The sequence below is a fragment of the Symphalangus syndactylus genome, chromosome 14 (genome assembly GCF_028878055.3).
Source record: "Symphalangus syndactylus isolate Jambi chromosome 14, NHGRI_mSymSyn1-v2.1_pri, whole genome shotgun sequence".
NCBI lineage: Eukaryota > Metazoa > Chordata > Mammalia > Primates > Hylobatidae > Symphalangus > Symphalangus syndactylus.
In genome coordinates, this window is record NC_072436.2 from 14,053,000 (window position 1) to 14,074,648 (window position 21,649).

General features: G+C 49.1%; 1 protein-coding gene across 3 annotated transcripts in view; it reads left to right on the plus strand.

Moving 5' to 3' along the window:
• The window catches only part of CCDC40 (coiled-coil domain 40 molecular ruler complex subunit), a 66,906-nt gene that overhangs the window by 6,530 nt on the left and 38,727 nt on the right, over window positions 1–21,649 (plus strand). For 2 of the 3 annotated variants that reach the window (XM_055241493.2, XM_055241492.2), the window contains exons 4-9: window positions 4,307–4,430; window positions 6,566–6,744; window positions 7,880–7,963; window positions 8,038–8,257; window positions 16,104–16,261; window positions 16,468–16,590. In XM_055241493.2, the coding sequence (XP_055097468.1) occupies window positions 4,307–4,430; window positions 6,566–6,744; window positions 7,880–7,963; window positions 8,038–8,257; window positions 16,104–16,261; window positions 16,468–16,590 (888 nt within the window). The remainder of the gene's footprint in view (window positions 1–4,306; window positions 4,431–6,565; window positions 6,745–7,879; window positions 7,964–8,037; window positions 8,258–16,103; window positions 16,262–16,467; window positions 16,591–21,649) is intronic. The other variant, XM_055241491.2, reaches the window with a different exon arrangement.

A 21,649-nucleotide genomic window follows, 5' to 3' on the forward strand; every position in this document is an offset into this window, starting at 1 on the left:
TGTCAGCTCCTCATGAAACTCTTGCTTTATTTATATTCTTACATCTGCATAGACTCAGGGCTCTCCCTGTGATTCACTGGGTTATAACCCATTACTGTCATTATGTATTTTGATGCTCAATTTGGCCAGTGAGGGCCCGTTTAAACCAGCTTTTGTGTGGTCGGACGCACCTCCATCCTTCTTTGAGGGCTTTCTTGCTTTCTGGCATAGACTGCCCAGCCTTAGAATCAGACATTTCTCCAGGAGCCCTGTTTCTGTTAGTGGAAAATAGAATTTAGAAGTTATGACTTGGGTGCTGGGGTCCTCATTGATGCTGGGTGTCACTGTCCCCAGGCCCTCTCAGTGGCAGGAGATAGGGCCTGTGTGCATGTACTGTACATACTTCCCCCACATTTATACATACACCATGTACACAGACATTCGCTCACATCTACATTTATTGGAATACCCCCCCGCCCCCGGCGTTGGCTCACAACAGTACCTCTAATTCCATCTCACCTCCATAAGGAGTCCCTCCTGGTTTTCTCCTCTTCCTTTTTTTTTTTTTTTTTTTTGAAACAGAGTCTCGCCCAAGTAGCTAGGACTACAAGCACTCACCATCACGCCCGGCTAATTTTTGTATTTTTTGTACAAGGCGGCATCTCACCATGATACCCAGGCTGGTCTCGAACTCCTGGGCTCAGTCAATCCTCCCTCCTCAACCTCCCAAAGTGCTGGGAATACAGGCATGAGCCACCACGCCCGGCCTCCTCTTCCGTATTTGTAGCTCCTTTCTCCAACAGGGAGAAGCCTGGCCCCATGATCCTTGCTGTATTCACTGATGTGGTCAATCCCCCTGGATGTAACCTGTCTCCCACTTTCACTGCCTTGGCTGCCCCCACCCCCAGCATAGCTTAGGTTTCAATTGTTCTGGAAGGGGAGATGGGAGTGTGGAAAGGAGGCAGGGAAAGAAGATGCTTTATACTTCTGAGCACTGACTATGGGCTAGACACTGTTCTGTGTTGTCTTAGAATCCTGACAACCCTATGAGGTAGGAACTATGATCGTGCCCATTGTACAGATGAGGAAACTGAGAGGTGAAAGGTCATTGCATAGTCACCCAGCTGTTGTGGCAAACGGGAGCTCTTGCTTCAAAGCCACCGTTCTGAACCACAAGGCACCCGTCCGTCCTACTCCCCTACCCTGGGAAACCCGAAAGAGCTTCTAAAAGTCACTTTGGAGAATAGCATGATTCAGTATTTGGTGAGCCCTAATTAAGTTTTATGATCACAAGTGACAAATATAAAACCAAAACCAAAATCTTATTTTAAGAATTTATCGGCCGGGCGCGGTGGCTCACGCTTGTAATCCCAGCACTTTGGGAGGCCGAGGCGGGCGGATCACAAGGTCAGGAGATCGAGACCACGGTGAAACCCCGTCTCTACTAAAAATACAAAAAAATTAGCCGGGCATGGTGGCGGGCGCCTGTAGTCCCAGCTACTCTGAGAGGCTGAGACAGGAGAATGGCGTGAACCCGGGAGGCGGAGCTTGCAGTGAGCCGAGACTGCGCCACTGCACTCCAGCCTGGGTGACAGAGCGAGACTCCATCTCCAAAAAAAAAAAAAAAAAAAGAATTTATCAACAACAACAGGCCAGGCGTAGTGGCTCATGGCTGTGATCCCAGCACTTTGGGAGGCCGATGCAGGCGGATCACTTGAGGCCAGGAGTTCGAGACCACCCTAACCAACATGGCGAGACCCCCATCTCTACTAAAAATACAAAAATTAGCCGGGTGTGGTGGTGCACACCTGTAGTCCCAGCTACTCAGGAGGCTGAGGCACAAGAATCACTTGAGCCTGGGAGTCAGAGATTGCATGAGCCAACATCATGCCACTGCACTCCAGCCTGGGTGACAGAGCAACACTCCATCTCAGAAAAACAAAACAAAACAAAACAAAACAACAACAACAACAAAATATATATATCAACAACAGCAAAACCAGTGTCTTCACCTTTTGTTTAAGTGAGTCTAAGTCACTTGTTGCTCTGTAAACCCAATTTCCATCCTTGGGCCTAGTTTCTAGAAAATACACTGGGAAGTAGTTTCCAAATATGATTGAACAAAGGGCAGGGGCAGCCCCTGAGCAACCCTTGCTTCCCCACCTCCCACTGGTTCTCAGTCTTCAGGACAGTGTGAGTGGGACTTGTGTGCAGTTGTGCACATGGACACCCAGCAACCTCTCATTAGGAGAAGCCGCTGCTGCACACCCTGGAGATGAGTTTTGACCCTGGGCTCCCATTAATGTTGTTATGGCTCCAGATGCCTCAGAAATAATTTCCAGAGTCAACACCATCTGCGGAAGTGCCGTGAGACAGTGCACGGGCTGGAGACGGAGACAGCCGGCGCTGAACATACCCGGGGCTGCCCGTGCAAACTGGGGCAAGCCCTTCAGCCTCCGTGTGGCTGCTTTACTATGGAGAACAGAAATGACTAGAACCTGACTTGTGGGGTTATGGTGAGGGTGGCATGAGATGAGCTTTGTAACAACGTGTTGTTTATGGGCAGCAAAACCCTGACTCATTGTCTGTGTTACTAATATCCAACAGTTCATCATCAGCAATAATTATTGTCAATAGTTGTAACTGCAAAAGTCTCTTTTAAAGCTAAAATGGACGCCGGGCACAGTGGCTGTAGTCTCAACACTTTACGAGGCCAAGGCGGGTGGATCACTTGAGGTCAGGAGTTCCAGACCAGTCTGGGTAACATGGCGAAACCCCGTCTCTACTAAAAATGCAAAAATTAGCCAGGTGTGATGGTGCGCGCCTGTAATCCCAGCTACTCGGGAGGCTGAGGCAGGAGAATCACTTGAACCCAGGAGGCGGAGTTTGCAGTGAGCCGAGATTGCGCCATTGCACTCCAGCCTGGGCGACAGAGCGAGACTCCATCTCAAAAACAACAACAACAAACCCTGAAAAACAGAGCTGGGGAAAGGCATTAAGGGGAGGGCTTCTCATAACAAAAACTGTCACAAAACACTCTGCAAACCCCACAATGTTGCACAAAGATCATCATAACCTTTCAAAAAAAAAAAACAAAAAACACTTCTGCTAGGACAGCTGCCAGCAACTGCCTGTCGAAACTTGGACTGATGCCACCCTGTTATTGATCCTTACAGCCAAGGAGAATTATCACAAAACAATTATATAATCCTCCTCATTTTTCCTTTATCAACTTTCATCTTCCTTTACCTCCCCGAATACAAACATAATTTACTGTGGCACCCGTATTCCCATTGCAATGCCCTATCCCCAAATAAATGTCATTTTCCTTTACAGAAACTCTCTCTGTTTGTTATTTAGGATGATACATTGCTCAAAATTTAACGTAATTGTTAAAGTAATGGAAAATCACTTGGATATAAAGATCATCATTTGACTTTTGCAAATGTCCAAAATGGAAAACATCTAACTCGCTCCCACCCAGGGAATTCAGAAGTGGTTCCCCCAGCTCACACCTGTAATCCCAGCACTTTGGGAGGCCGGAGTGGAAAGGCTGAATGAGGCCAGGAGTTTGAGACCAGCCTAGGGAACATAGCAAGACCCCACCTCTAAATAAAATATTTAAAAATTAGACCAGTGTGGTGGTGTGCACCTGTAATCCCAGCTACTGTGGAGGCTAAGGAGGGAGGATCACTTGAGCCCAGAAGTTGGGGGTTGCAATGAGCTATGATTCCAACACTGCATGCCAGCCTAGGTGGCAGAGTGAGATCCTTAATAATAATAATAATAATAGACTGTTTCCTCTTCTCTCCTTTCAAACCAGCCCCCTTTAGGGAAATTTCAATAAGAAAATGTCTTCCCTTCATAAAAACACCTGGCTCGATTTTAACTTTATTTATTTATTTATTTTTGAGAAGGAGTCTTGCTCTGTTGCCCAGGCTGGAGTGCAGTGCTGTGATCTCTGCTCACTGCAACCTCCGCCTCCCGGGTTCAAGCGATTCTTGTACCTCAGCCTCCCGAGTAGCTGGAATTACAGGCACGTGCCACGACACCTGGCTAATTTTTGCATTTTTTAGTAGAGATGGGGTTTCGCCATGTTACCCAGGCTGGTCTCGAACTCCTGGCCTCAAGTGATCCACCTGCCTCGGCCTCCCAAAGTGCTGGGATTACAGGCATGAGCCACTGCGCCTGGCCAGGTTTTTAAAAAACACACAGGTGACTATATTTTGATTCTGACAACTTTCACAAATGTAATGAGTTAAAATTGAATAACTTCTCAGTGGCAATTAAGCCCTTGTTGACTTAGTTTTGGTTGTTCTTGCCATAGACAGGATCCACCGAAGAGCCCCAGGGGCAGGTGCTCCCGATGGGCGCCCGGCACCGCTTCCAGCTGAGCCACGGGAGCAGCATCGAGTCCTCAGACCTGGAGGAGTTCATCTCGCAGGAGCCAGGTGCTGCCCACCCACTGAGGTCGCCTTGCCCTGGCGATGAGCCACCTGCACAGGCCCTTCTGCACAAGGGACGCCACTCGTTTGTCATACCTGTTTCCTGAGTGGCTGTGAGCTGAAAGAGAAAAATCTTATTAACAGATATGGATAACATTTATTGGGCGTTTACTGTTTTATCTCATTTAATCCTAACAGTGACAGATGAAGTAGGAACCATTCTCCATTTAACAGACAGGTCCCCTAAGGGCATTAAGGAACTGGTCCAATTAAGTGACAGAACGTGGCCTTTGCCAAGATTCAGTGATGCCCAGCCTCATCCCCTGACGGCCATTTCTCACTGGCTCCTGGTCTCAGAGCGAGACGTGCCGTGACAGCACCCCCAGGCCTGAATCTGTCTGCTGGCTTTCGAAGGCTTTCCAGAACCCCTGTCTTCTTACATAGTACTGGCATCCCAGTGTTGTGGACATGGGAGGGCAGATCAGGAAGTTGCAAATTCCCTGGGGTACCGACCTGCAGCCTGTCCAAAACCTTGCATAACTTGCAGATGACATGAAAACACCACATGTCTAAATTAGTGAAAAAACAGGCCGGGCGCGGTGGCTCACACCTGGAATCCCAGCACTTTGGGAGGCCAAGGCCAGTGGATCACCTGAGGTCAGGAGCTCGAGACCAGCCTGGCCAACATGGCGAAACCCCATCTCTAATAAAAAATATAAAAATTAGCCAGGCGTAGTGGCAGGCGCCTGTAATCCCAGCTACTTGGGAGGCTGAGACAGGAGAATCACTTGAACCTGGGAGGTGGAGGTTGCAATGAGCCAAGATCGAGCCACTGCACTCAAACCTGGGCAACAGGAATAAGACTCTGTCTCAAAACAAACAAACAAACAAAAAACAAAAAAACATAATTAGCTGAGCGTAGTGGCACGTACCTGTCATCCCAGCTACTTGTCACTCCCGAGGGATTGAGGGAGGCTCAGGCAGAAGAATCGCTTGAACCCGGGAGGCAGAGGTTGCAGTGAGCCGAGATCGCACCGCTGCACTCCAGCCTGGGCGACAGAGTGAGACCCCTCTCTGTAAATAAGTAAATAAATAAATAAATTAGTACAAAACAGAACAGGGATCTCTCCAACCTGGAAGGATGGAAAGACCAAAACTAGAACCTCATTTATTATTTCCTTTCTTTTGCAGTCTTATCAGCTGTTTCACATTTTTTAAAAAAATTCAAATCTAGGCCGGGCACAGTGGCGCACGCCTGTAATCCCAGCACTTTGGGAGGCCGAGGTGGGTGGATCACAAGGTCAGGAGTTCGAGACCAGTCTGGCCAACATGGTGAAATCCCATCTCTACTAAAAATACAAAAATTAGCTGGGCATCGTGGCAGGTGCCTGTAATCTCCAGCTACTCGGGAGGCTGAGGCAGGAGAATCGCTTGAACCTGGGAGGCGGAGGTTGCAGTGAGCCAAGATCGTGCCACTGCATTCCAGCCTGGGCAACAGAGCAAGACTCTGGAAAAAAAAAATTGTATCCAATCCACTAGTTAAGTGGCCACCTTTCTATTCATGCCTTATGTGTAAAGAAAACCTCAAGGCTGGGCGCGGTGGCTCACGCCTGTAATCCCAGCACTTTGGGAGGCCGAGGCAGGCGGATCACAAGGTCAGGAGATCGAGACCATCCTGGCTAACACGGTGAAACCCCGTCTCTACTAAAAATACAAAAAATTAGCCAGGCGAGGTGGCGGGTGCCTGTAGTCCCAGCTACGCGGGAGGCTGAGGCAGGAGAATGGCGTGAACCCCGGGGGGCGGAGCCTGCAGTGAGCCGAGATCGCGCCACTGCACTCCAGCCTGGGTGAAAGAGCGAGACTCCATCTCAAAAAAAAAAAAAAAAAAAGAAAACCTCTCAAAAATAATTTTTTTCCCGCCTACCTTTAAAACGGGACCCTTTCTCTGGGATGCATTGAGTCAGTGAATAGAAGATGGGGTGAGTGACATTTCTGACACACAGGCCGTTTGGATGCTTTTGCTGTCACTTTCCCATCATGCTGCATGAGGCATGACAGCAGCTGTGCTGTTGATGCCTCAGAATAGAATCTGAGTCTTCTCTCCAGCAGCTCCTCAATGGTGTCACTGTCTCTCCCCCCACTGATCCCCCTAGGGGTGCCCGATGCCCACCCCAGGGAAGGAGACCTGCCAGTGTTCCAGGACCAGATCCAACAGCCCAGCACCGAGGAAGGGGCCGTGGCAGAGAGAGTGGAGTCCGAGGGGAGTGATGAGGAAGCAGAAGACGAAGGGTCCCAGCTGGTGGTTTTGGACCCAGACCATGTAAGGAAGCCTTCCCAGGTTTTGCTTTTGCCTACACAGAGGGAGAATGACACAGGCCCCTTTCTCTGCCTGCACTGTGGCCCACTCCTGACCCCAAATGCTATACTTGTATCTCGCCCGTTCACTGCACCGTTTATCGGCAGCGATTGACCTGCCTCTTCGTAGGTAGTCTCCTCTGAGGTCGGTATAGGTAAGGCCTGTGTTTCTCAACCCTGGCACCACTGCCCTGTGGGGCTGGGCCATTCTGTGCTGTGCCTTGCGTGGCATTGGACAGCATCCCTGAGTTCCCCCCGCTACATGCCAGGAGCACCACCACCCCTTTGGTTGTGATCGTCAAAAATGTCTCCAGGCCAGGTGCAGTGGCTCACACCTATAATCCCAGCACTTTGGGAGGCCAAGGCCTATGGATCACCTGAGGTCAGGAGTTCGAGACCAGCCTGGCCAACATGGTGAAACCCTGTCTCTACTAAAAATACAAAAAAAAAATTAGCCAGGCGTGGTGGTGAGCACCTGTAATCCCTGCTACTCTGGAGGCTGAGGCAGGAGAATTGCTTAAACCCAGGAGGCGGAGGTTGCATGCAGCGAGCCAAGATGGCACCAGTGCACTCCAGCCTGGGCAACAAGAGCAAAACTCTGTCTTAAAAAAAAAAAAAAAAAAAAGTCTCCATCATTGCCAAATGTTAGAGGTGTGGGGCCCATCTTGAGAGCCACTGCTTTGAGGGCACCAATTGAATCGCAGCTCCCTGCCCCACCCACTGGCAAGGGGAAAAGGCAGATGTTGATTTCATTTACCCATCAGGAAAGCTCAGAGCTCCAGGAGCTGCAGGAAGGAGCTGGGGGCTGCAAGGGGAGGTTCTCTCCCCAGACCACTGCTCCACCCCACCCTCTGGCCCCAGCGCACCATCGTTTTGCCAAAATACGCACTCAGTTCTGCAAGTGCCTGAGATGAGACCATGAGGTGTCTTTAATTTGTGGCTTCCAGAGTAAGAATCCCAAGCAGAAGCAGGGAGGAGCACTCCACATGGAAGTCGTCTCTGGCCCACCAGAGGGAGACCCGTGGCCACCTGGGCTGAGCCCTGGGTTGGGCAGGAGGGTGACCAGGATGGTAACCGCCTGTGGTTTTCCATTGTTCTAGCCCCTGATGGTAAGATTCCAGGCTGCCCTGAAGAACTACCTGAACCGACAGATCGAAAAGCTGAAGCTGGACCTCCAAGAGCTGGTGTGTATCCGTCCAGTCTCCCACCCCGGTCGGATGCCTGCGTCCTGGTGACCCTGTTTCTCTCTTTGGTCCAGGTTGTGGCTACCAAGCAGAGCCGAGCCCACCGGCAGGAGCTGGGGGTGAATCTCTATGAGGCGCAGCAGCACCTGGTACACCTGCAGAAGCTGCTGGAGAAGAGTCACGACCGCCACGCGACAGCCTCCAGTGAGCGCAGGCAGAAGGAGGAGGAGCTGCAGGGCGCCCGCGCGCTCTACACCAAGACCTGCGCAGCCGCCAATGAGGAGCGCAAAAAGCGTAAGCCAACCCGGCGGCCCCACATGCCATCGGGTCCTGGAGGGTTTCCCAGGGGTGTCCCCATGTACCATGGCCAAGCACCTAGAAAAGTAAGATGTGTGTGCGTCCTGGAGGGGTTCCCACCCTTTTTAGGAGGGGAAGGCACATAAATCAAATGTCTTTTTGTTGTTTTTTTGAGATGGAGTCTCACTCTGTCACCCAGGCTGGAGTGCAATGGCATGATCTTGGCTCACTGCAACCTCCCCCTTCCGGGATCAAGCCAGTCTCCTGGCTCAGCCTCCCAAGTAGCTGGGATTACAGGCACCTGCCACCATGCCTGGCTATTTTTTGTATTTTTAGTACAGACGGGGTTTCACCATGTTGGCCAGGCTGGTCTCGAACTCCTGACCTCAGGTGATCCGCCTGCCTCGGCCTCCCAAAATGCTGGGATTACAGGCGTGAGCCACCGCGCCCGGTCATAAATATGTTAACTGGCACCTGTCAGGGCAAAGCAGCAAATGCTGAAGCTGCTAACAGCCAGGATGTAGAGACTCAAAACTGGGAGAGATGGGTGGGCTGCAGAGGTCCAAGGATAGACGAGACCAGGAGGCGAGAGCAGACCAGGGGTGATGGAGGGTTTCGATAGGTGCGAATGCGAGGGTGAGGCCGGGGCTGGCACGACGGTCAGACCATGGCCCAGGGACCGACCGCCATAGGATGTGTGCGGCAGGTCAGTGGGTAGCTTTGAATCAGATGAGACAGTGGGGGCTACAGCACGTGCTATGCAACATTACCGATAAAGCAACGTCCTTGCACAGAGCTGGTCATGTAGGTGACCGGGGACAGTGGCTTCCTCTTGTGACTATGGAGTATTTCAGTCTTTATGCTTTTTGATGTTTTCAACTTTCTCAATCAACTGTGTATTACTCTTATAATGGGGAAATGACCTACAGAAACCTGGGAGAAAACAGAAGCACATGGCTATCCCAGCTGTTCTGGAAAGAAACATTTTAAACCCTGAGAAAAGTGGAAGAGGTTTCTGGAAATTTCAGAGTTACAGTAAGTGGGCACTTATCAAGCACCTCTCTTGACCGGGCGCGGTGGCTCATGCCTGTAATCCCAGCATTTTGGGAGGCCAAGGCGGGTGGATCATGAGGTCAGGAGATCGAGACCATCCTGGCTAACACAGTGAAACCCCGTCTCTACTAAAAATACAAAAAATTAGCCGGGCGTGGTGGCGAGCGCCTGTAGTCCCAGATACGTGGGAGGCTGAGGCAGGAGAATGGCGTGAACCCGGGAGGTGGAGCTTGTAGTGAGCTGAGATCGCACCACTGCACTCCAGCCTGGGCGACAGAGCGAGACTCTGTCTCAAAAAAAAAAAGAAAAAAAGAACCTCTCTCCAGTTACCATCACATGAACAGAAAACACCAAAGGGAAAGAACGTGACATCCACGCTGAACTGAAAGAGCCACATCCTCCAGAAGTAACCAAATTTAGACCCACCTGAAGGAGGACGCATGCCCCTACCTGCTCCCCACACCTGCAGTGAGGCTGGAGCTGTGGAGCTGGGGTGGAGTGCCCGCCGGCTCAAAGAGTGGGTAGGATTCTGAAAAGATCCGAACACTCTGGTGGACTCTGCTTCCTGGAGATTAGGAGAGGGCCGGAGCCGAGGCTCTTCAATCCGTCAAGGCCTGCCTCAATCAGCACCATCTCTGCCTTCTCAGAACTGAAGAATTTGGGCAACGGTCCCGGCCCTGATGGGGGGCAGCCACCACTGCTCATCCCTTAGGTGAGATGTGGGTCCTGGCCCCTGGAGAAAGCCCACGGTCACCTGCCTCATCTGGGAGGGAGACAGAGCCCATTAGTCACTGTATTAGGGTTCTCTAGAGGGATAGAACTAACAGGATAGATATATAGAGAAAGGGGAGTTTATTCAGTATTAACACAGGATCACAAGGTCCCACAATAGGCCATCTGCAGGCTGAGGAGCAAGGAGAGCCAGTCTGAGTTCCAAAAGTGAAGAACCTGGAGTCCAATGTCCAAGGGCAGGAAGCATCCAGCACAGGAGAAAGATGTAGGCTGGGAGGCTACACCAGTCTCATCTTTTCACATTTTTCTGCCTGCTTACACTCTGGCTGCACTGGCAGCTGATGAGATGGTGCCCACCCAGATTGGGGGTGGGTCTGCCTTTCCCAGGCCACTGACTCAAATGTTAATCTCCTTTGGCAACACCGTCACAGACACACCCAGGATCAATACTTTGTATCCTTCAATCCAATCAAGTTGACACTCAGTATTAGCCATCACAGTCACTAAACCTTCACACCAAAATGTGAGTTACCAACCGGAGATCCCCAGACCTGAGAGGAGACTGAGCTGGACAGACAGGCAAACCCAGCCCTGATTCTAAAAACAGAGCGTGCAGAGGCACCAACTGGTAGTCTCATGAGATTTTGGAGGACGTTGCATCTGTAAAGAGAACAAAGTGTTAGAAAAAGGGGTACGTGAAATTTAAAAATACAATCATCATCCCAGAGCGTGCAGAGGCACCAACTGGTAGTCTCATGAGATTTTAGAGGACGTTGCATCCGTAAAGAGAACAAAATGTTAGGAAAAGGGGTACGTGAAACTTAAAAATATAATCATCATCCCCCCAAAAGGCACTAACTAGACAAATGAATGCAGTTGAAAACTGAATATCTTAACTAAAAAGCCAGTTCAAGGAATCTTTCCCGGAAATAGAGCAAAATCCCAAATGATGGATATCTTGAGGAGGAGATAAAAGACATGGACAATAGATTAGGGAAATCAAATCAGTGTCCGTAAGGGAGATTTCAGGAGATGAGAGGCAATAGCCAATGTCCAGGAGAACAGATGCGTGAGTTCAGGAAAGACGAATCTGCAGATAGACGCGTGACCGGCCATGCAGCTGAAAGAGAAAATGAGGCTCCGCAGACATAGCTGGTGTGACTTCCAAATGCCACGGCAAAAGAAGAAATGCTGCAGGCTTCTAGGCGGGAAAACCCAGATGGCCACTTGAGGCCGGGCCCCGGCTATGCTTTCATCAAGGTCTCCATCAGCCGCCCCTTGGAGGAACCAGAGAGAGCTCAAAACCACCAGGACCTATCCCAGCCCAGATTTCAGATTGATTTGTTCTGGAAAGGACCAGGCATTGTTTGTTTCTGGCTTTCTTTTTGACCCTCAAGCTTCCAGATGATGCTAACATGTGGCCAGGGCTGAGAATCGCGGATCTTAAATATAAGTAGCAGGATGTCAATGCGTACAGAATTCTCTTTTTTGTTTCTTTTTTTTGAGATGGAGTCTCTCTCTGTCGCCCAGGCTGGAGTGCAGTGGAGTGATCTCGGCTCACTGCAACCTCCACCTCCCGGGTTCAGGCAATTCTCCTGCTTCAGCCTCCCAAGTAGCTGGGACTACAGGGGCCCGCCACCATGCCTGGCTAATTTTCGTATTTTTGTAGATACGGGATTTCACCATGTTGGTCAGGCTGGTCTGGAACTCCTGACCTCATGATCCGCCCACCTCGGCCTCCCAATGCGTACAGAATTCTAAGGGAGAAGAATCGTTAGCATTTGACCTACATGTCAGTTATAGACTTGAAATTAACAACAACGGGAAGTCCACACGTGAAGACTTCCGGCTGCAGCCAAATCTGCTCAGACAAAACCCACGACAGAGTTTATTTACATTTCCACAAACAGGCCTGAAAACAGACATTCTATTCGAGAAGCTAAAAAGAGGGAAATAAACTGAAAGAAGTAGAAAAAGAAAACAATAAAGATCAAAAGCAGAAGCTGATGAAATAAATCAAAAATGAATTGACTTGAGAACTAAAACTGCCATTTTTTAAATGACCAATAAACCTTACACACTGCTGGCTTGTCTGGCAATAAAAAGGAGATCATGCAAGTAACAATGTTGGGAATGAGGACAACTTGGAGGAGGGTTTTTTTGTTGTTTTTTTGTTTTTAATTGCAAGAAAGCTATGCATTGTACTGGTTTCATCATGGAAGAAATTGAAAATGCCAAAAATCTGTTTTCCCTAAATGCACCCGTATTGGAAGATGTTATGGAAGCCTTCTAGTAACCTTTCAAAGAACAAACACTTCTTGTGTAATCAAAGCTCCAGGGGATGGAAGATTCCAGAAACTCCCCGCAGGCTGGTCCTGCAATGCTTAGTGAAAGGCTGGCTGCAAACACTGACAGCAGACAAACAGGAAACTGTAAAGCGGCCCCACGTATGAGAAGTGAAAATCCTGAACAAAACATTAGCAAAAATAAGTAGGATTTACTTCTGGAATTCACAGAGGAATAATTCACAATTACGAAATCTACTAATTTTGTGCATTATATTTATAAATTAAAGGATGGAGGCCGGATGCGGTGGCTCACGCCTGTAATCTCAGCACTTTGGGAGGCCAAGGCGGGCAGATTACCTGAGGTCAGGAGTTCGAGACCAGCTTGGCCAACATGGTGAGACCCTGTCTCTACTAAAAATACAAAAAATTAGCCAGGTGTGGTGGCAGGTGCCTGTCATCCCAGCTACTCAGGAGGTTGAGACAGGAGAATTGCTTGAGCCCAGGAGACAGAGGTTGCAGTGAGCTGAGATTGTGCCACTGCACTCAAGCCTGGCCAACAGAGTGAGACACTGTCTCAAAAAAATAAATTAATTAATTAAATAAAATACAAGGATGAAGAAAAAAAAAGGCCTCCTGGGTGGGTGCCAAATGGGTATTTAATAAAACTCATCGTCCATCCCAAAGTAGGATAGAAGGAAAGTTCTAAGTATTTATCAGAAACTAACAAGAAAATGTTACCCAGTGGAAAGACTAGACTTAAAATCAGGAATGAGATGAGGAAGCCCTGCTAGCATAGCAGTTACCCCAGACTGTTTTGAAGGCTCCAGCAACGCAAAGAAAACGAGAGAAAGAAATGAGACATGGATCTGGGAACGAAATACTGCAATTCTCAACCTCTACTAATGAAAAAAAAAAAAGCCAATAGAAACAGTAAGAAATCAATAAAGTAGCTGGATACCAGCTCTATAGTTTTCTTCTACACCAGTAATATAGTTAGTAATTACAATTTTTTTAAAAAAGCTCATTCATAATAGCTATAACAACTTTAAAATAAGTCCAGGAATAAATCCAACAAGGAATGAGTGAGCCTACCTGAAGAAAAACAGTAAATTTTATGAAAGGTCATAAAACAGATTTAAATAAATGGAGTGCCCATGTTACCAGCTGGGAAGACGCATGATATAAAAACGCCATTTCCCTCCAAATTAGCAATAAAACCATTGCAATTCCCATTACCATCCGTGGTGAGATGTTTTGGGTGAATTTAAATTTATTCAACGTAATTATTTACTTATTTTGGAAAAGTGATGATTCAAAATGCAAGAGGTCTACAACTAAGAGGAAGTTTTCCTCTCTTTGCCCCTTCCCCCACCCAGCCACCAGGGCCCTCCACAGAGGCAACGTAGATTCCTGTGGATTCTTTTTTTGTTTTCTTCGAGACAGCATCTTGGTCTGTTTCCTTGGCTGGAGTGCAATGGCACAGTAGCCTCAAACTCCCAGCCTTAAGTGATCCTCGCACCTCAGCTTCCCAAGTAGCTGGGACTATGCACACGCCACCAGGCCTGGCTAATTTATATATATATATATATATATATTTTCTTTTTTTGGTAGAGACAGGGTCTTACTGTGTTGCCCAGGCTGGTCTCAAATTCCTGGGCTCAAGCGATCCTCTTGCTTCAGCCTCCCAAAGTCCTGGGATTACAGGCATAAGCCACTGTGGCCAGCCCTTGTGGAGTCTTTTGGAGATTTTTTGCATATCTAAGCAAAGTCACAAGGGTGTGTGTATGTGTATCTCTCTCTCTCTCTAACTTAAATGGCTGCATATTATACCCACTGCTCGGTTCCTCGCTTTCTGTCCCTCAGCAACGCGTGCTGTGGATATTCCACCTCAAAACAAAAAGCACCTCGGGCCAGGTGCGGAGGCGCATGCCTGTAGTGTTGACACTTTGGGAGGCTGAGGCTGGCAGATCGCTTGAGCTCAGGAATTCGAGACCAGCCTGGGCAATGTGGCAAAACCCCATCTCTACAAAAAATACAAAAATGAAAAATTGGCCAGGCATGGTGGCGTGTGCCTGGAGTCCCAGCTGCTTGGGGCACTGAGGTGAACCCAGGAGGTTGAAGCTGCAGTGAGCTATGATTGTGCCACTGCACTCCAGCCTGGGTGACAAAGTGACACCCTGTCTCAGAAAACAACAAGAACAACAACACTTTATTCTCAACAAATTGATTTTAAAGTTCACTCAGAAGACTAAATGCACAAGAATATCCGAGAAAATTTTGAAAAGGAAGGATCATGAAAGAAATGTTTAAGAATAATAACAAGTCCTTAGCCAGGCGTGGTGGCTCACGCCTGTAATCCCAGCACTTTGGGAGGCCGAGGCAGGCGGATCACAAGGTCAGGAGATCGAGACCATCCTGGCGAACATGGTGAAACCCCATTTCTACTAAAAAAAAAAAAATACAAAAAATTAGCCAGGCGTGGTGGCGGGCACCTGTGTTCCCAGCTACTCGGGAGGCTGAGGCAGGAGAATGGCATGAACCTGGGAGGCAGAGCTTGCAGTGAGCTGAGATCGTGCCACTGCACTCCAGCCTGGGTGACAGAGCGAGACTGTCTCAAAAAAAAAAAAAAAAAGAATAATAGCAAGTCCTCAAAGAGAACTTAGAGGAAATTACTTTGGAATTTAGCTACTGCAAACTATATTAATGCACAGGTTGCATTTTTTTTTTTTTGAGACAGAGTCTCACTTTGTCACCCAGGCTGTAGTGCAGTGGCGTGATCCTCCCACCTCAGCCTCCTGAGTAGCTGGGATTACAGACGTGCACCACCACACCCTGTTAATTTTTGTATTTTGAGTAGAGACAGGGTTTCACCATGTTGGCTAGGCTGGTCTTGAACTCCTGGCCTCAAGTGATCTGCCCACCTCAGCCTCTCAAAGTGCTGCGGTTACAGGCATGAGCCGCCATGCCCAGCCAAAATGGTTTTGCAAGTTTAAGCTGTATCCTTCGAGCACACCTGGCTCCAGGATGATATGCGTCCAGCAGCCTTTTGGCCTGTAATTCAGTTTTCTGTTTGGATCCAGCCACTGAAAAGGAGTGCTCTGTGCAGTGAGCAAGCAAGTACTGAACCACGTGTAGCTCCCTCAGTAAATTTGCACTCTAGCTTTAGAAATCCATCTCATGCAAGTTTTGTTAAAGGAATCAGTTCCTCGGGCCTTGGCCTCCTCTGAGAGCACTGACGTAAATCTGTCACTTAACTTGGGGCAGGATAGAAGGTGCAGCCTCTTCCAGCCTCGTCCTCTCTGGCCTGCACCGCTGCGTGGCGGTGTCAGTGCAGGGGCGTCCATGGAGCTCAGCCTGCCCTGGATGTTCTGGTCTCCTCCCAGTGGACTTAAGACTCCACCTAATGTTACCAGCCTTTCAGTGGTAAGAAATCTATGCAATCAACCCAAAGCCTTACCACCTGGCACTACTTCAGTGTCTCCTTAGACTACCGGGAGGATCTCTGAGACTTGGTGGGGAATGAAACAGCTTGCTGCAATTTGTGGATGTAGATTCCGTATATTTTTGTCTCTTCCATGAGATTGTAAACTCTTTGCTGACAAAGTCTGTGTCTTGATAGTTTAAAAGCAGTTTCCCAGTCTTACCCAAAAATGGCAGGAAGGGTGCCCAGAACGGCTGTTCCCTGCCTCCTCCTGGGTCTCTGCGTGGGGGACGCTGGGACAGCCTCCCCACTCACTCTCTCTCTCTTTCTCCCCCGCTGCCCCCCGCAGTGGCGGCTCTGCAGACTGAGATGGAGAACTTGGCCCTGCATCTCTTCTACATGCAGAATGTCGACAAGGACATGCGTGACGATATCTGCGTGATGAAGCAAGTGGTGAAGAAGGCCGAGACGGAGAGGATCCGGGAAGAAATCGAGAAGAAAAAGCAGGTATTCTGCAAACTCAATACATGTTTAATGATCACCAGACCGTGGAGCTTCAGAAAGGGCCTCAGCTTTGCCTCCTGTGTGAAGGCTTCTGGCCGGAGGGGTGGCGGCCGGCCTGGGTGGCGTCAACTTGTATCAAGGGTTGGTGGAGAACAGGCCCTCAGCCACGGGCACCTCCTGACGGGGCTGCTTCTCATCCTGCTTCCCAGGACCTGTATGTGGACCAGCTCACCACTCGAGCCCAGCAGCTGGAAGAAGACATTGCCTTGTTTGAGGCTCAGTACTTGGCCCAAGCTGAGGACACCCGGATTTTAAGGAAAGCAGTGAGTGAGGTAAGAGCAGTCCCCGCAGCTCTCAGTGTTTGACCCACCAGTGAGTATCCATGCACGGGATGCTGGTGGGTCTGCTAGACTGCACCAGCCTGTCTGCTGGATGAGTGACTGCAGCCAACTTACATCTCCTTCAGCATCTGCAAACATCTGGCCCTCCCCATGGCGGGGCCACAGTAGATACCGACAGGTGAACGGCCCAGATTCCTATTCCTTCCCTGGCTAGTGGGTGACAGAAGGCCTCACAGGGTTCAGGTACTCCAGTCTCTTCACGACCGCCAAGGCCAGCTTGCTGGGAGGATGCTCAGCAAGTTCCTTAGCCTGCAGGGACCTCTTCCGGGGAGGACTGAAGTCTTTCTAACAATTCTCACCCCCGTGGACAGCTGGCCTTCCGGGTAGCGCCTACATCTCTGCACCATGTGGAGTAGGGAGTGGAGGGGACGAAGGGGGTGGAAGCTGCTCCCTCTTGGCCCCAGATTCAGATCTGTAGTGGTAGCACCAGAAACCAAAGTTACTGCAACTTAAAAAAAAAACTGTGAGTCACCATCTTCATTCACGGGTGTGGGAATGACACAGAGGAAACAATTTTTTTTTTTTTTGAGACAGAGTCTCGCTCTGTCACCCAGGCTGGAGTGCAGTGGCACAATCTCAGCTCACTGCAACCTCCGCCTCCCAGATTCAAGCAATTCTCCTGCATCAGCCTCCAGAGTGGCTGGAACTACAGGCGCCCACCTCCACGCCCAGCTGATTTTTGTATTTTTAGTAGAAACAGGGTGTCACCCTGTTGGCCAGGTTGGTCTCAAACTCCTGACCTCAGGTGATCCACCCACCTCAGCCTCCCAAAGTGCTGGGATTACAGGCATGAGCCACCGTGGCCAGCCAGTGAAAAAGAATTAAGAGGACTTGAAGGAACGGATGAGCACGCTGGGCTCCCAGGGTAAAGGGAGGGCTCGGGGCTGGGCGTTACTCAGCACTGGTCTCTCCAGCTACAAATGCAATTAAAGTAGAGCACGTCCCAATCAGAATCTCAGGAACATACAATCCCTTAATTAACAAAACAATTCTGGAGTTTTATCTGAAAAATAAATTATGAAGGCAAGCCAAGAATGGTTTTGGAAGAGAAGATTCAAACAGGGCAAGCAGCCATCCCAGTCTGCTCAGGACTGAGGTGTCCCCAAGACTAGGAACTTTCCATGCTAAGCCCAGGGGGTCCTGGACACAGCAGGATGGCAGGTCACCCTAGCATCTCCCCACCAAATATTAAAGTGTACAGTAAAGCTCTGGCCAGGCAAGGTGGTGTACACCTGTAATCTCAGCACTTGGGGAGGCTGAGGCAGGAGGATGGCTTCAGCCCAGAAGTTCGAGACCAGACTGGGCAACATGGTGAGACCCTGTCTCTACAAAAAAAAAAAAAAATTAAAACATTAGCCCACCATGGTGGTGTGCACCTGTGGTCCCAGCTACTCAAGAGGCTGAGGCAGGAGGATCACTTGAGCCCAGGAGGTCAAAGCTACAATGAACTATGATCATATCACTGCACTCCAGCCTGGGCTATGGAGCAAGACCCTGTCTAAAATAAAACAAAACCGTAAAGTTCTAGAGGCTAAAATAATGTGTTACAAGACAGACAGGCAAGACATTGAAGCCTGTGAGAGAGCCCCCAAACAAACCAGAGTTTATATAAAAACCTAGTAGATTATAAATTACCAGAGAGCTAATGAATTATGCATCCAATGATGTCGGGACATTTGGTTAATCATTTGAGAAAAAATCAAATCTTTTCCTCATACCAGACACTAAAATAAATTCCAGATGGAATCAAGTATTTAAATGGGGGAAAATGTGCCAGACGAAAACAAATGAAAATATTTATATAATCCTGGGCTGGGGAGGCCTTTCGAAGTATAACACCAAAAGCAGGAACCTTAAAGGAAAAGACTAGGAGGGGCCGGGTACGGTGGCCCACGCCTGTAATCCCAGAGCTTTGGGAGGCCGAGGCAGGCAGATCACCTGAGGTCAGGAGTTCGAGACCAGCCTGGCGTGCATGGCAAAACCCCATCTCTACTGAAAATGCAAAAATTAGCTGGGCCTGGTGGTACACGCCTGTAATGCCAGCTACTTGGGGGGCTGAGACAGGAGAATCGCTTGAACCCAGGAGGCAGAAGTTGCAGTGAGCCGAGATCATGCCATTGCATTTCGGCCTGGGCGACAGCCAGAATCCGTCTCAAAAAACAAAACAAAACAAAACAAAAAGACTAGGAGGGCAATCACACCCTCAATAAATCCTTTATAGATTAAGGGCACCACAAACCAGATGAAGGCGGGGAGGGGGAGACAGGCAGGAGAAGACAACTCGCAGCCACTAGTAAATCCAAGGGTGTGAAGAGATGCTGAAAGCCAAGGAGACGCGCCCTGTGTGCCTCCACACCCTAAAGGCAGGTGGACTACGTGGCAGACACTTCGTTTTGCACCTCCCCCAGGGAAGGGGGCCGCCCGCACTTCGTTCATTTCTCATTTCCAGCACCCAGAACAGTGTGGGGGCAACAGCAGGGTGCCCCGTTCATCGAGTGAAGTCACAAGTAACCAAAGGACAGGGAATCCACTGTGGAGTTGGCAAAGATAAGGAGAGATGAGCCCTCCCTGCTGTCGGCCATGAAAATACAGATTGGCCTTTATCTTTATCAAGATCTTTATCCAGGGCGATATGATCATATGCAGCCACTCCCTCCCTAACCTAACCCTAACCCCAACCCCGCACCTTGTCCCTGCTTAGACGCCATTCCAAGGAACCTAGCAAAGACATACGCAGATAACATTTTTGTATGTTAGAAACGGTAAAGCCAGCCTTGGTGGGGCGCACCTGTAGTCCCAGCTACTCGGGAGGCTGAAGCAGGAGGATCACTTGTGCCCAGGAGGTCAAGGCTGCAGTGAGCTATGATTGCACCACTGCACTCCAGCCTGGGTGACAGAGCGAAACCCCCATCTCTAAATAAATAAATACAATGAATGGAGACTCATGGGGAAGATGATGCTCATCACCGTGTTGCGTCATCGGAAAGAAAGACCCCAAGAAGAGGACGTTAGTGAAACCCATTTTCATACGCCTGTGCATCAGAATACACCCCACCAGAAAGAGCTCTACTGACATGGAAACCTGTCTCGATATCAATTTCTTATTTTCATTTTTTTATTATACTTTAAGTTCTAGGGTACATGTGCACAACGTGCAGGTTTGTTCCATATGTATACATGTGCCATGTTGGTGTGCTGCACCCATTAACTTGTCATTTACATTAAGTGTATCTCCTAATGCTATCCCTCCCTCCTCCCCCCACCCCACAACAGTCCCCGGAGTGTGACGTTCCCCTTCCTGTGTCCATGTGTTCTCATTGTTCAATTCCCACCTATGAGTGAGAACATGCGGTGTTTGGTTTTTTGTCCTCGCGGTAGTTTGCTGAGAATGATGGTGGAGACTAAGTCTCACTCTGTCACCCAGGCTGGAGTGCACTGGAGCCATCATGACTCACTGTAGCCTCAAACTTCTGGGTCCAAGCAATCCTCCCACCTCAGCCTCTCAAGTAGGTAGGACTACAGGCACATGGCACCACACCCTGCTAATTTTTTTTATTATTATTATTTTTGTGGAGACTGGGTTTCTTTTTGTTGCCCAGACTGGTTGGGAACTCCTGACCTCAAGCAATCCCCCAGCCTCAGCCTCCCAAAGTGCTGGGATTACGGGCATGAGCCACCGCACCTGGCACAATACATTAATTTTTAATATGGCTGGGCGTGCTGGCTCACACCTGTAATCCCAGCACTTTGTGAGACTGAGGTGGGTGGATCACCTGAGGGTCAGGAGTTCGAGACCAGCCTGGCCAACATGGTGAAACCCCGTCTCTACTAAAAATTCGAAAATTAGCCAGGCGTGGTGGCGAGTGCCTATAATAGCAGCTATTTGGGAGGCTGAGACAGGAGAATTGCTTGAACTCAGGAGGCAGAAATTGCAGTGAGCCAAGATCATGCCATTACCCTCCAGCCTGGGTGATGAGAGTGAAACTCCATCTCAAAAAAAAAAAAATTTAATAGGAGCTTATGAAACAATATATAGAATTTGATTTCACACACACACACAATCACAGGTGTAAGAAGTTAAAAATGGTTATCTCTAAATGGTAGGGTTATTGGATTTTCATTTTCTTTTTGCTTATTTGCACATTCTATTTGCATAGGCTGAACACTTGCCTTTGTGGAAAACTGGGGTCTAAATGCACAGGTGACTGAGCCTGGCAGCCATCTTTCCATCTTTATGCCTTGACCTGCACCTCAGTCAACCAAGCCACAGCCGGCAGCCTCGGGGGCACCATGGGGAGGCCCCACACAGGCTCAGTTTAAGGTGCATCCTGGCTGCATTTGGGTTCCCACCTGCTGCCCGGGCCGGCTCCCACTGCCCAATGGCACAGAGCAGCCTCCTTAGTGAATAACTTACCCCAGTACAAAACTGTGACGCAGCAGTCCCACGACTGGGCATTTATCCAAAGGAAAGGGAATCCGTGCATCCAATAGACACCTGCACCCCCATGGCCAGGCTGGTCTCAGACCCCTGACCTCAGGTGATCCGTCCGCCTTGGCCTCTCAAAGTGCTAGGATTACAGGCATAAGCCGCCGCACCTGGCCCCATTAACAATAATTTATTGTACATTTTCAGATAGCTAGAAGAGGGGATTTTGAATGTTCCCAACTCAAAGAAATAACAATTGCTGGAGGTGATTGATACGCTAATTACCCTGATTCAAGCAGTACACATTGTACATGTGTTGAAATATCACTCTGTACCCCAGAGATACACAGCTGTAACATGTCAGCTAAAATAAAAGGAAATACTACAGACAAAAGGGAAGTCAGTCCCCAGATGTACACGGTGTCCCTTCCTAGGCTGCCCAATAATCCTAAGTAAGCATCTGTGAGAGGAAAAAAAGATCCCCTTCATCTTGGTATACTTAATTCACACCATTTTAGGTTACGTCATAATGAATAGATGGTTCAGAAACCCTCACAACCAAGC